The 15555-nt window shown below is 40.1% G+C and overlaps 1 protein-coding gene across 5 annotated transcripts in view; it reads left to right on the forward strand.

The window, feature by feature from the left end:
• Positions 1-15555, forward strand: part of AEBP2 (AE binding protein 2) — a 114071-nt gene that overhangs the window by 42601 nt on the left and 55915 nt on the right. For all 5 annotated transcript variants that reach the window (XM_054442955.2, XM_054442953.2, XM_054442956.2 and 2 more), the window contains exon 4: positions 11638-11824. In XM_054442955.2, coding sequence (XP_054298930.1) covers positions 11638-11824 — 187 coding nt within the window. The remainder of the gene's footprint in view (positions 1-11637; positions 11825-15555) is intronic.

Genomic DNA, 15555 nt, shown 5'->3' on the forward strand with positions numbered 1-15555 from the left:
TTCCTCTAGGGATGGGGCTTCCTGAGAGCTGGACTGCAGTGATTGTTATTGCTCTTCTGAGTGTAGCCATCCAGCAGCAGGGCTACCAGGCTCTGGGATGGTGCTGGGGAATGCCTACAAGGAGTCTTGTGATGTGATTCATCTTCAGGTCTCCAAGCTCTGGAGGTGGCAGGGGAGTGAAGTGGACTCTTTGGTGGTCTTCGGTTGTAGATATGTTGAGTGTACTTGCTTTCTTGATACTGGTTATGCTAGCAATGAACTTGTAATGTGGACACACTCAGGACCTCTGGTTGGCCAGGATGTCACAGGCAGTGGAATTAGCTGTTGTTTTCCCCTTCCTGGGATCCGGGTTATTCTGTCATGAGTTGCTCTAATGGCCTGAGTTGGTTGGCCTCCAGCCAGGAGGTGACACTTTGAAGAGTGCACCAGCTGCAGTAGTAGTAAGTAGGGAGATTGCTTGCCCTAAGTTGGCCGGGGCAAGTATTTTGGTTTCTCGGGAGATGGGTGGGGCTATGTTTCCTGTTCTGCTAAAGGGGCAGGTAGAGAAATAACCATCAGGTGGGAGCAGGGTTAGGCGGAACTGGGCTCAGACTCACTTTCATTGGGCGGGGCTTGCCACAGCCGCTGTGGGAGATAGGGTGTTGGTTTTCAGGCCAGTGGGGTTATGTTCCATAGGGGATTTTGGCTGCCTCTGCTGTGTCATATAGTTCGCCAGGGAAGTGGGGGGTTGTGAGAGTCCTGGTTGCGAGAGACCTCATTCAGCTCCCACGCAGTGGGTGAAGCCACTCTCACTCCCTTGGTGTACCACTCAGACCTTGCCCCAGGCTTCCCTGCTGAGAAAGCAAGGCCTTCAGACCTCGCCCCTCCCCATCTGCCTACTCTGTCAGCAGCTCTGGGCTGTATCTGCAGCAGTTCCTGTTCCCTCCCTACCTCCCTTTTCTGCTCAAGAAAATCCATGTCCAGCTGAAATTGTTACTATCTCATTTAGAAGCTTCTTTTGCCCTGTTACCCTTCCCTAATTCTACTGGCTGTCTTCTGCTAGTACCCTTGTGAGATATAGTCGGGGATGGCTTCCCTGGGCTCTAGCTAGAGGCTGGGAATGCTTACAAGGCATTTCCCACTGCTGCTTCTACTTTTATATTTTGCACGGTTCCCTTAAATCTATCTCAGCCCTAGGTAAGGTTAAATCCGTCTCGTCTCCCATGATCTGGATTTTCAGATTCCCCAGTGGGGATGTGTGTGTGGAGGCAGGTTTTCCCTCTCTTACACTTTGGGAACTCAGCAGTTTTTTACCTGTCTCATGGAATTTGCAGCAGTGTACTGCTTCTTTGAAAGGATCTGTGAATTTTTTCGGTTTGCCTGGTATATTCCTGGGGTGGTTCTTGAAGCAAAAGTTCATGGTGTGAGTCTCCACATGGTGTTCTTTCTGCCATAGTGGGAGCTGCATGTTAGCCCCTTTCTCCTATCTCTATCTTCCTCCTCCCGATTATACCTTGCTTTTTGAATATACTTTATGCTAGGATCTTTTCATATCAGTTCATAGTGAATAGTCTCATTTTTTCAGCTTCATTGCCTTCCATTGTGTAATATTAGCAGTTTAACCAAACTTTGTAGATACACTTGGGTTGCTTCTTGTCTTGTTGTTACAAATAGTGCTATAGTGATGAATCCTGAATATGTGTCATTTTGTACATGTATAATTATGTATGTAGGAAAAATCCCCTAAAATGATGTGAGTGGGTGGATCAAAGGTTAATGTAAACATTGGTAATTTTGATAACTTGCCAAATTGTCATTCCCTAGAGCTAGTGCCATCATCAGTAATGTTAGAGTGTCTGCCTAATGTTGGAGTGTCTCCAAGGCTTTGCTGAGAGGATTGTCAAACTTTTGGATTTTTGCTAATCTCATAGGTGAGACATTACATCTTCTTGTTTGTTTGTTTGTTTTTTGTTGGGATACAGAGTTTGGCTCTGTCGCTCAGGCTAGATGGAGTGCAGTGGCACGATGTCGGCTCACTGCAACATCCACCTCCTCAGTTCAATTGATTGTAATGCTTCAGCCTCTGGAGTAGCTGGGATTACAGGCAGGCACCACAATGCCCAGCCAATTTTTTTTTTTTTTTTTTTTTTTTGGTATTTTTAGTAGAGATGGGGTTTCACTACATTGGCCAGGCTGGTCTTGGACTTCTGGTGATCCGCCCCCACTTGGTCTCAGAGAAGTTACATCTTAATAGTTTTTTTTTTTTTTTTTGAGACGGAGTCTTGCTCTGCTGTGTTGCCAGGCTGGAGTGCGGTGGCGTGATCTCGGTTCACTGCAACCTCCGCTTCCCAGGTTCAAGTGATTCTCCTGCTTCAGCCTCTCGAGTAGCTGGGACTACAGGTACCTACCACCACGCCCAGCTAATTTTTGTATTTTTAGTAGAAATGGGGTTCACCATGTTGGCCAGGATGGTCTCGATCTCTTGACCTTGTGATCTGCCTGCCTTGGCCTCCCAAAGTGCTGGGATTACAGGTGTGAGCCACCGCGCCTGGCCCATCTTAATAGTTTTAATTAGTATTTCTTTCATTATGGATTAGGTTGAACATCTTTTCATATGTTTAACCCTTCAGATTTTTTTTCTTAATTTTTTTTTTTTAAATAAGTGGTCTGAAGAAAAAAAATGAAGGAGGTAGTAAATGAATAAATGAATGAATAAATAAGTAAACAAATGGTCTAATCAATTTTCTGGGGCACAGGTCCTATTACTTTTAACACCCCAGTGTTTCCTGTAGTCATACTACAGATCTTGGCCGTGACATTTGCTGGAAATGTGACTGTGAACTGCTTTCTTAACTTCCTGTCTAATGTGTAGTTGGTAGTACTAGTTACCTCATGAAGTTCTTATTCAGTGTGTGCCCAATAAATATGAGATTATTTATTAAAGTAAAAGAATCATTTAAATCATTTACATCTTCATTGTATTTCCGTGTGTATGCATGTGTAAGTATATTTTAAGGCAGCCATTCTGCTGGTTGACAATGATGTGTATGCAGATTAATTTCAAAGCCTATACCAATGTTTTGTGTTTTTTGTTTTTTCCAAATCCTCTTCTTAGAAACTGTAGACGTTTCCTATTGGAGAGGGGAAAGAAATTGTCTTTGAAAGAAAAAAAGTTAAGGTATATGATTTAGTGAGGTATTGTTCCATACATGAATCATAGGAATTATTTAAATCAACAAAACATTGATGTCTAAAGTACCTGGCACTATGCTGGCATTATGGAAACCAGGTAATGAGAAAAACAGAGTAGGCCGGGTGTCGTGGCTCATGCTGTAATCCCAGCACTTTGGGAGGCTGACACAAGCAGATTGCTTAAGCCCAGGAGTTTGAGACCAGCCTGGGCAACATGACGAAATCCTGTCGGTACAAAAAAAATACAAAAATTAGCCGGGCGTGTTGGCATGTACCTGTAGACTCACCTACTCAGGAAGCTGAGACCCACCTACTCAGGAAGCTGAGGTGGAAGGATCACTTGAGTCTGGGTGTTTGGGGCTGCAGTGAGCTGAGACTGCACTCCAGCCTGGGTGACAGAGAGAGACCCTGTCTCAAAAAAAATAAATAAATAAAAAAGAAAAGCAGGCCTCTATACTCAGGGAACTTGTAGTCTCTGGGTTTATACAGATCTAAAGAAACTTAAATAATGAAATGTAAGTTCTTCAATAGCGACCTATGAGATTCTCTGGGTTAGGGATCAATTAAATTATAACGGGCTGGGAAAGGATAGTAGAAGATGAATGGCAGGTGACTATAGAGAGAGGAAGTGATAAGGTGATGTTTGAGGTAAGCCTCTGCTTTTTTTTTTTTTTTTTTTCATTTTGTTTAAAGGTCTGATATAATGTATAGTTGTGTCTAATGCACACTTGTTTAACAGTTTAATGATTTGTTTCTTATGTTTGTATGCACATTTGTAACTACCATCCTGATGGAGAATATTTCAGTAAGACAAGATTTCTAATGTCCTTTTCTGGTCTGTCTCTTCTCCTGCCCTCCACCCATCTGCCCAGACTATATTCTAATTTCTTTCATACTTTATGAACTCTTGTGTCTGGCTTTTTGTTCACTCAACAAAATATCAGCGAGATTTGTACAAATTGTATGAAGCAGTCATTTAAAAACATTGCTCTGTAGTATTCCACTGTACAGATAAATCCATTCACTTCCTGTTGGGCATTTGGATTTTTTTTCAATCATTGGCTGCTATTTTTTTGTTTTGTTTTGTTTTTTGAGACGGAGTCTCACTCTGTCACCAAGGTTGGAGTACAGTGGCCTGATCTCTACTCACTGCAGCCTCAGTCTCCCTGGCTCAGGTATTACTCATACTACAGTCTCCCAAGTAGCTGGGATTCAGGCGTGTGCTACCATGTCCAGCCAATTTTTTGTAGAGAGGGTTTTGCCGTGTTGCCCAGGCTGGTTTCAAACTCGCAGGCCCAAGGGATCCTCCCCCTATGACCTCCCAAAATGCTGGGATTACAGGCATGAGGCACCATGCTCGACCATCTTTGGCTACTATTAACCAAGTTGCCCCATGGACATTCCTTTACATGTCCTCTGATTACACACACATATTCATTCCTCTTAACTATATAATATCTTAATACTACCAGTCCTTTCTTTTCTTTTTTTTTTTTTTTTTTTTTGAGATAAAGTTTCTGTAACCCAGGCTGGAGTGCAGTGGTGCGATCTCAGCTCATGTAACCCCCACCTCCTGGCCTCCAGCGATCTACCCACCTCGGCCTTCCAAGGTGCTGGGATTACAGGCATCTACCGATCCTTTTAATTTTGGCCATTCTAGTGGATGAGTAGTGGTATCTCATTGTGGCTTTTTGTTTCATCAGTTTGCAATGATGTTGACCACATTTTGTGCTATGGGTATCTGAATATTTTATTTTGGGTGAAGTGCCTATTCAAGTCTTTGCCAGTTGTGTTAATTGGGTGGTTTGTCTTTTATTATTGAGTTAATAGAAATTCTTCAGAAATTTTGAATATGTCTTTTGTTAGATATATGTATTGTAAATAACCTTCTCCTAGTCTTTGATTATCGTTTTCCCTGTTTCTAATGGAGTCTATTATGTTATGGTGAAAAGGGGGATCATTTCAGGTATTTTTTTTAAGTACATAATTTATATATATAAAATTTAACACTTTTAAGGTTACTATAGTTCAGTGATTATTTAGTATATTCACAGTTTTGTAAAATTATTACCACTGTCTGCTTACAGAAAGTACGTATGCTTTTGAAAGAGAAGAAAGGGGCCAGGTGCAGTGGTTCACACCTGTAATCCCAGCACTTTGGGAGGCCAAGGCAGGAGGATCATTTGAGGTCAGGAGTTCGAGACCAGTCTGACCAACATGGTGAAACCCTGTCTTTTCTAAAAATACAAAAATTAGCCAAGTGTGGTGGCACGAACCTGTAATCTCAGGTACTTGGGAGGCTGAGGTAGGAGAATCACTTGAAGCTGGAAGGCAGAGGTTGCAGTGAACCGAGGTCACGCCACTGCACTCGTCTGGGTGAGAGAGCGAGACCCCACCTTAAAAAACATAAAAAAAAAAAAAAAAAAAGCTTAAAAAGGGAGCATTTAAAAAAGTAAACTATGTAGGGAAGAGCATGTACTTTCATATATGTAAGCAATTATTGTAGCAATTTGAAAATATTTAAAAACAAATATTTCTGATTAGTGAGCTTTGACTATCTGGAAGTTAAATGTTAATGCAATTGGTGAAAAAAGTTTCTCATGTTTGTTTTGTGGTGAGCAAGATGAAGTAAGGGTCAGAAAGAATTACAGCAAAGACTCGATTGATGCATTGCAGAGCCTTGCACATTGCCTATGTATATTATTATATTACATATTTTAACTAAATTAATTCTTACAATAATTCTTTGAGTTAATTACTGTTGTTGCCCTCATTTTTTAGATAAGGAACTGAGGCAAGAACAGATTAAATTTTTTTTTTTTTTTTTTGAGGCATAGTTTTGATTCCGTTGCCCAGGCTAGAGTGCAGTGGTGTAGTCTGAGCTCACTGCAACCTCTGGCTCCTGGGCTCAGGTGATCCTCCCACCTCAGCCTCCAAAGTAGCTGGGACCACAGGCACACGCCTGGCTAATTTTTGAATTTTTTTTTTTTTGTAGAGACAGGGTTTTGCCATGTTGGCTAGGCTGGTCTCAAGCTCCTGGGCTTAATCGATCCACTCACCTCGGCCTCCCAAAGTGCTGGAATTACAGGCGTGAGTCATGGCTCCTAGCCATATTAAATATTGTTTGTGGTCATGGTCAGTGGCAGATTCCGAGTTTCAGAGGCAGAAAGAATCCGGGGTCGTTAATTATGTTACTCTGGTGTATTTGTCGAAACCAAGAAATCAACATTTCTATTTGGAATTTTTCTTCCTTTAGATCACCTCCTCATTATCTGTAAGACTGGTGCTTTCTGATTTGTGTTCTGATAGCCCCTTTTTGATCTTCAGAAGGACTTCTGGGAATATGAATAAAATGATCTTAGTACTAACAAAGACAGTCTTAGTATTGCTTCGTCCAAATAAATTTGTTCGGAAAAAGAAAAAAAAAATTCGGTAATTCCGTGTTTCAAATTTTAGAAAAGCTACTTGGCCACCAACATTTTTTTTGTTGTTGTTTGAGATGGACTCTTGCTCTGTCACCCAGAGCAATGGTGCGATCTCGGCTCACCGCAACCTCCGCCTCCCAGGTTCAAGCTATTCTCCTGCTTCAGCCCCCAAGTAGCTGGGATTACAGGCATCTGCCACCACGCCCGGCTAACTTTTGTGTTTTTAGCAGAGGCATGGTTTCACCAAGTTGGCCAGGCTGCTCTCGAACTCCTGACCTCAGGTGATCCACCTGCCTCGGCCTGCCAGAGTGCTGGGATTACAGGCGTGAGCCACCATGCCCGGCCAACATACATTAATATATAGGGTATTTCAGTGGGAGACCACATTTAAAACAGTCAATGTTTGTATTCGTCCGTTTTTCACACTGCTATAAAGATACTACCTGAGACTTAGTAATTTATAAACAAAAGAGGTTTAATTGACTCACAGTTCTGCATGTCTGGGGAGACTTCAGGAAAATTACAATCATGGTGGAAGGTGAAGGGGAAGCAGTATCTCTTCTTCACAAGGTGGTGGCAGAGAGAGTGCAGGGGAACCTGCCATTTTTAAAAACCATTAGATCTTGTGAGAACTCCCACACTATGACAAGAACAGCATCGGGGAAACTGCCCCCCATGATCCAGTCACCTGGGAGGTTTCTCACTCAACACATAGGGATTATAATTCAAGATGAGATTTGGGTGGGGACACAGCCAAACCATATCAGTGTTCAACAACCAGCTTTTCCTCATCATTGAAATTGGTTTCTTTTTCATCAGAACACCATGTGTAGTGGCTTGAGTTCAGTGATGATATATTTATGAGTGAAAATATAAAACATTTGAAAACTGAAACCACACTCAGCAACATGAAATGCTCATGTAAAGAGGATGGTACTAGACTATTTGAAGCAACAGCAGATTTGTCTCTGCCTCATATTCTGTAGGATGTTGATTAGTTGATGCCTAAAATTATTTTTTCCTTTAGCGGAGAAGTTTCTATTTAAGTGAAATATGTGTGATTCTATTATATTTTTGTTTAATGTAAGCACTCTTTAGTTCTAAATTTTACTTCTGTTTTTTTTAGTGATTTTTGATTGATAAATGACCAAAATCAAAGATAAAACAATTCTCTGTTAGAATTCTCATTACTGATTTCATTTCTAGAGACTGAATCATTGATGATTAAAATAAACTTTTTTTTTTTTTTTGCGTGGGGGAGGTTAGAGATGGAGTCTCCCTTTTTTGCCCAGGCTAGTCTCAAACTCCTGGGCTCAAGTGATTTTCCCACCTTGGCCTCCCAGAATGTTGGAATTCTGCGTGCAGTTGGACTAAAATAAACTCTTGATGGTAACATTACTCTCTGAGTTCTAGATGCTACTAGGGCCTATTCTTTGCTGTCTGGAAGGATGCTGGGACAAAATGACTCTTAAGACTTATAACATTTCTCAATTCAGACTAGCCACATTTCAAATGCTTAGAAGTTACATGTATCTAATGGATATATGTATTGGACGGTACAAAACTAACCCATTAGGGTAATTAAACACTCTCAATTCAAGTATCAAGCAATTTTGAGTATCAGGTTTTATATGTTTATTTTTTCCTTTTTTTTTTTTTTTTACTGTGACTGAGTCTCACTCTGTCGCCCAGGCTGGAGTGCAGTGGCACGATCTTGGCTCACTGCTCTGCGTCCCAGGCTGAAGTGATTCTTGTGCCTCAGGTTCCTGAGTAGCTGGGTTACAGGCTTGTGCCACCATGCCTGGCTAATTTTTTTTTTTTTTTTTTTTGAGACAGAGTCTCACTCTTCTGCCCAGGCTGGAGTGCAGTGGCATGATCTCAGCTCACTGCGACCTCCCTGGCTAATTTTTGTATTTTTGTTAGAGACAGGGTTTCACCATGTTGGCCAGGCTGGTCTCAAACTCCTGGCTTCAAGTGATCCACCCACCTCAACCTCCCAAAGTATTGGGATTACAGGCGTGAGCCACCGTGCTTGGCTCAGGTTTTAAATTAAAAGTTAAATTGGTCATTACGGAAATGCAGTTGAAAACCACAAGATACCACTTCACACTCACTAGAATGATTTTAATAAAAAAATGGAAATAGTGTTGGCGAGAATGTGGAGCTGGTGATTATACAACATTGTGAATACACTAAATTCCACTGAATTGTACACTTTCAAATGGTTAATTTTATGTGATGTGAATTTCACTTTAATGAATAATATTAATTTAAATGAAATAAAGTTAAAAATTCATTTACTCAGTTACAATAACCATATTTAAAGTGTTGAGTAGCAATATTTGGCTAGTGGTTTGTAGGTTTGCAGTGACCTTGGCAGTGGACCAGATAGTTCTGTGGCAACGTGGTACTCTACAGAAGAGATGGCAGCTTTAAAAAGCGTTATTATTTCTTGGTACTCAAAATATGTGTGGCAAAATTTTAAATTTTAAATATAGCAATCATTAAATGCTGACTTCTCATGGTCAGAGTCTGTAGGTGAAAATTCTTGATGCAGCCTATTTGAGGACCATGCCATTCATAGGGTTGTTGTATGAATTAAATACTAATTTCAGAGCAATGAATATGGCTGCCAATTGCCTCTATTCAGGGTTTCCCATAGCCCTGTGCTTTAATTAGGACTTACTGTACTCCTTTGAAGTTATACTGCTTTATATGTATGTTTTGGTGAACATATAGAAGCTCTTTTGGTGTAGTATCTGTATCTTATTCATCTTTATCCTTCTAGCATATTATGTAATACTGGACATAGATAAGTATTTGAACTAAAGTCTTGAATAATTTCTACCTCTTTTTTAACTTAGTATGCACCATAGAGTAAGTAAACATTTTTCATAGAGACGCTGAGGCCATAAGGAGCCCCCAAAATATATTTGTGTGTCAAAGTAAAGAGAGTAATTATTAATGGATACCATATAAGAAGAATGTGTGATTTTTTTTTTTATCAGCATCAGTAAACATATAGCTGTTTAGTTCTGCTAATATACTTAGTAATATCTATGATTTGCAAGATGCTTCTGGGAATATAAATATTCATAAATATTTATCTCTGTGTTCAAAATGGAAAGTGTGAGTTGGGATAAGTATATAGGTATGCAGTGAAGTGTGAGGACAGCCTCAAGGGAGAATTAGCTCTTGTCCATTTGGGGCAGATTTAGAGAGAATTTATGAGGAAAGTTATGATTTTTACAAATAAAGGGCTGTGTTGTGATTTTAGCAGCTTACAATTGGTAGAGGTACCTCGACTGAAGGAAAGAGCCTGAGGCATGTGATTTTTTTTTTAATGCTATTATCTAGATGAACTTTTACAAGATGAACCGCCTGGGGATAACATGATGAATATATTTGGTTTTTAACATGACACATTTATATGCTTAGAGTTTGGTAAGTCAAAAACTAAGTAAATCGGTTAAATGACTAATAGAAAAATCATTATCCATCCAACTGTGGATATTTCTGTTTTGTTTTGTTTTAATTACCACGATTCATTTGTTAGAAGACCTGCAAATTTTTCCCCCCAAGATATAATTAGAAATCACGCACTTATACTGTAGTTAATTTGTATAAATTCTGGTGCTACCTGGACATTCTGCATTCTTTGTTAAAATAGCACATCTGTCAGGTGACTCGGGTAGTTAACCTTTTGATTTCTTAATATTGCAAGTACAGAAGGCTAAAGAGGCAGTATTTAATGGATATTGTAGAGGACTGCATATGACCAACACTGAGCATGTCTGTTCTAAGAGAGAGGCTAGATCTGATTGTTTAACAAATTAATTTTATTTATTTTTAAAATATTAAATGTAGTCCGTATGGGTTTTCATCTGAAGTTTAAGAAATTTGTAAGAAAGTAATTTACAAAGACAAGGCAGGTGTGGTGGTGCACACCTCCTAGCTCTGTGGGAGGCCGAGGCAAGTGGATGGTTTGAGCCCAGGAGTTCAGGACCAGCTTACCCAACATGGTGAAACCCCCTTTTGACAAAAAATGCAACAACAACAAAATATTAGTAGTGTGGTGGTGTGTGCCTATAGTACTGCTACCTGGGAGGCTGAGGTGGGAGGATTGCTTGAGCCTGGGAGGTCGAGGCTGCAGTGAGCCGAGATCATGCCACTGCACTTCAGCGTGGGTGACAGACTGAGACCCTGTCTCAAAAAAAACAAAACCCAAAATACAAAATACATTAAAAAGTCAATATTGAACTCTTCTCTCACCTGTTTTAATAGTGTATAACACTAGGAAGTCTTCTGAAGGTTTTGAAGTAGCATGTATCGTAAAAAAAAAAATACTTTAAAAATCCAGGAATCCAGCTGGGCAAGGTGGCTCACACCTATAATCCCAGCACTTTGGGAGGCCAGAGCAGGCAGATCACATGAGGCCAGGAGTTCAAGACCAGCCTGGCCAATGTGGTGAAACCATATCTCTACTAAAAATACAAAAATTAGCCAGGCATGGTAGCACACACCTGTAATCCCAGCTACTCGGGAGACTGAGGCACAAGAATCACTTGAACCCAGGAGGCAGAGATTGCAGTGAGCGGAGATCACACCACTGCACCCCAGCCTGGGCAACAAGACTCTGTCTCAAAAAAATAAAAATAAAATTCAGAAATCCAGTCATTGCTAGGATATCTAATTCTTTGTTGCAAAAACAGCTTAGTGCTTCTGCTATAAAAATGATTAATTCAAAACCAGATTTTTCTGGGAAGAAGATCCCATTATTTTTGTATTGCATATAGTGGAAATAGTAAACTGGGAGGTCGTGAAACTTGTTGCATTTTCAAGCTTTGTCTAATGTATGTCATCTTACTTGGCAACTTACTTCATAAAGTGAAAAGACTACAAGTCCCTTATGCTTCCTTTCTGGAATTAGTTCTATTGTACTACTTATTTATTTCCGAAAATACTAGATATTCACTCATTTATATTCTTCTCCTGCCCTACACAGCATGCCTGACATTATTTCTGTTTTATTTTCTTTCAGTGTGTTGTTGGTGGCTGCAATGCCAGCTTTGCTTCTCAGGGAGGGCTAGCTCGTCATGTACCCACACACTTCAGTCAGCAGAACTCCTCAAAAGTTTCTAGCCAGCCAAAGGCCAAAGAAGAATCTCCTTCTAAAGCTGGAATGAACAAAAGGAGGAAATTAAAGAACAAAAGACGACGCTCATTACGTAAGTGTTACACTGAGAAAATCTGGTGTATTTGATGATTTTGAAAGATATCTTAGACTTTTATGCAAATCCACTTTGAACTTCAACTCCTCTTCTATTGAAAGTAATAAACAGGTAGGATGTCTGTCTGTCAGTGAGAGAGAGAATTCAGTGGCACATGTTTGTAGTAGCTAAGGGAGTATATGTGGCCTTCAAATATAAACTGTATAAAATTAGATTTGGGGGCTACTCTGATTCTCTTCTAAAATAACATTTAAAATATAGTAACATTGGTATTTCTAGAAATATTTTAGAAAATTTGAACATGTTAAAAGTAAACATCCAGTAAAAGTTAAGTAATCTATCTACTCCAAAGTAGTATGTGTACCTGAGCTGGGAGGTAGAGGCTGCAGTGAGCCGTGATCACGCCACCACACGTGAACCTGGGAGACAGAGTGAGACCCTGTCTCAACAGCAGAAAAAACCACCACAAAGCTATGTGTGTGCATAACAAAGCAGTGTTGCTTTTTTTTTTTTTTTGAGATGGAGTCTCGCTCTGTCTCCCAGGCCGGAGTGCAGTGGCGTGAGACAGGGTTTCACTATGTTGGACAGGCTGGCCTCAAACTCCTGATCTCATCAGGTGATTGCCTGTCTCGGCCTCCCAAAATGCTGGGATTACAGGTGTTAGCCACCGCACCCAGCTGATAGCAAAACAATTTGAATGTAATGGGTGTCATAGTACCTAGTCTATTGTAACATATATGTACAATGTTTATGTGCTTACTTACCAAAATGTATCCTTGATGTTTAGGATAGAAAATAAATAGATGATAAGGCTTGTAAATGCTGGGAGCAGGAACAGACTTTGCAACCTGAGAGTGTAGCTGGTCACTGCTTCTTTGTGTCAGCTGGTTAGTTTGTAGCTTTATTTTTTTTATTATTATTATTTTTTTTGATAGAGTCTCGCACTGTCGCCCATGCTAGAGTGCAGTGGTGTGATCTCGGCTCACTGCAACTTCCGACTCCCGGGTTCAAGCAATTCTCTGTCTCGGCCTTCCGAGCAGCTGGGATTACAGGCACCCGCCACCATGCCTGGCTAATCATTGTATTTTTAGTAGAGACGGGGTTTCACCATGTGGCCAGGCTGGTCTTGAACTCCTGACCTCGTGATCTACCCTCCTTGGCCTCCCAAAGTGCTGGGATTACAGGCGTGAGCCACTGTGCTTGACCAGCTGGTTAGTTTTAACTGTATATCCTCAATGAAGAAACACCGGTGGGTGAATGAGTGAATAAAGCTGTCATTGAAAGGGAGTCCACTCCAAAGGTGAATTAGAAAGAAAAAATAGATTGTACTTTACCCTTTTTCTCTGGGGATTGATTAGTATAGACAAGACTCCAGACACTAATTCCAGACTATGAAATTAGTCTGTAAAACATTGAAATCTTTTTGTTACTACAGATTTATAGCGGACAAATGAACAAACCAGAAAACTTTATATTTCGTTTTTTTTTCTACCTCATTAACTGAGAAAAGTAAACTTTCTTAAACTCTCTTAAGTTTCATTCTTGCTTTTTTTTTTTCTTTTTTTTTGATACAGGGTCTTACTCTTGCCCAGGCTGGAGTGCAGTAGTGAGATCATGGCTTACCGCAGTTTCAGACTCCTGGGCTCAAGCAGTTCTCCCACCTCAGCCTCCCAAGTAGCTGGGACTGCAGGCCTGAGCCACCATGCCTGGCTAGTTTTTATTTTTTGAAGAGATGGGGGTCTCTCTGTGTTCTCCAGGCTGGTCTTGAACTCTTGGGCTCAAGTGATCCTTCCACTTCACCCTCCCAAAGTGCTAGGATTACAGGCATGACCCACCACACCTGGCCTTAAGTTTCTTTTTGTTAAAGTAATCATGTTTATTTTTAATCAACGTTGGCTATTTATGGTACCGTTTTCATTTTGACCTCTTTTATAAAAACAGAAATTTAACATTGCGGTCATTTTACTTGTGTTAATATCAAGTAGCTTGCAGTTGCACACAGAAAATTGCTAAATATGTATTATGGTACTCAAAAACCAGATGACTTTTCCACCAGTTTCACCTGTTCTCATTATTATTTTAGTCTCAGTGTATACACAGTAATCATTTAAATTTTCTGACTTTTCACGTTATATACTTGGCAATATCTATGCAATTTGCTACTCTTTGTCTTGTAAAGAGAAGAGAGATTCAGTTAAATGCCCAGTTCTTGCTTAGAAACAAAGTACTGGTGCCGACTTACGTATATGTTTCTTTTGATGGTGGTGTTTTTCCTCATATTAACTTAGCTAGTAAGGCAGGCTGCGTAGGGAGAGTTGGCAGAGAGAGGTGGTGGATGAAAATGCCTTTTTGTCATCTGTTTTATTGAGGAGAATGGGGTTAGTCCTGAATATATTACTTTATGAACTTTAAAAAGGATCCAAGGCCTTTTCACTGTGGGGAGCCATTGTTAAGACAGCTGTGATTTGAATTAGCATGGTTACAGCTGCTGCATTTCACTCTTTCTTTAAAAGCATACATACCTATAGCAGTTAACTTTACCTAGTATCTTCCTCATGTAATTCAAGAAGACAGTTTTTACGTAACTGTGGAAAACATACCTTATAAATAGCAGCACTGCAGCAAATGTAATTTTCTGTTTGATAAAATTTGTTTTTTTTTTAACCTTTTTTTTTTTTTTTTTCTGAGACAGGGTCTCACTCTGTCACCTAGGCTGGAATGCAGTGGTGCAATCATGACTCACTGCAGCCTCGACCTCCTGGGCTCAGATGATTCTCCCACCTCAGCCTCCCAGGTAGCTTGGGCTACAGGCACACACCACCAAACCCAACTAATTTTTGTATTTTTTTCTGGTAGAAATGGGGTTTTGTCTTCTTGACCAGCCTGGTCTTGAGCTCTTGAGCTCAAATGGTCCACCCGTCTCAGCCTCCCAAAGGGCTGGGATTACAGGTGTGAGTCACCGCACCCGGCCTGATAAAATTTATATATATATATATTTTTAATTTTTATTTATGTTTTCATTATTTTAAAAAATCTTTAAAATATATTTTTAGTGCTTTTTAAATATACTTTAAAGTGGAAAGAATAGTATAATAAATACTTGTATTGCTCTTCACTGAGAGATTTACCAATATGGTGCATTTGTTTTATCTTCCTACCTGTATACTTTTTTGGTCATGGACCCAAAATTCTTAAGATGCATCTCCTAAGAATAAAGATATTTTTCTACATAACCCCATCATCATCATTACACCTAAGGAGAAGATAAATCATACAATATATGTAATTTTGAACCATGGGAAAATAGTTTCTATTTTTGTGGTTTCCAAAGGTTTTTTTTTTTTTTTTTTTTTTTTTTTGAGACAGAGTCTCACACTTACTGCCCAGACTGGAGTGCAGTGGTGCGATCTTGGCTCACAGCAACCTGTAATGTTAGGTTGTCAGTTTGTGATCTTTCAACCTTTTTGTTTTGTTTTGTTTTTTGTTTTTTTGAGACAGGGTCTCACTTTGTTGCCGAGGCTGGAGTACAGTGGTGCAATCTTAGCTCACTGCAACCAGTGCTTCCCAGGTGCAATCGATTCTCGTGCGTCAGCTTCTTGAGTAGCTGGGACTACAGGCACACACTACCATGCCCGGCTAATTTTTTTATTTTTAGTAGAGATGGGGTTTTACCTTGTTGGCCACCAAGTCTCAAACTCCTGGCATCAAGTGATCCTCCTGCCTTGGCC

This window comes from Pongo pygmaeus, chromosome 10 (genome assembly GCF_028885625.2).
Source record: "Pongo pygmaeus isolate AG05252 chromosome 10, NHGRI_mPonPyg2-v2.0_pri, whole genome shotgun sequence".
Classification (NCBI taxonomy): domain Eukaryota; kingdom Metazoa; phylum Chordata; class Mammalia; order Primates; family Hominidae; genus Pongo; species Pongo pygmaeus.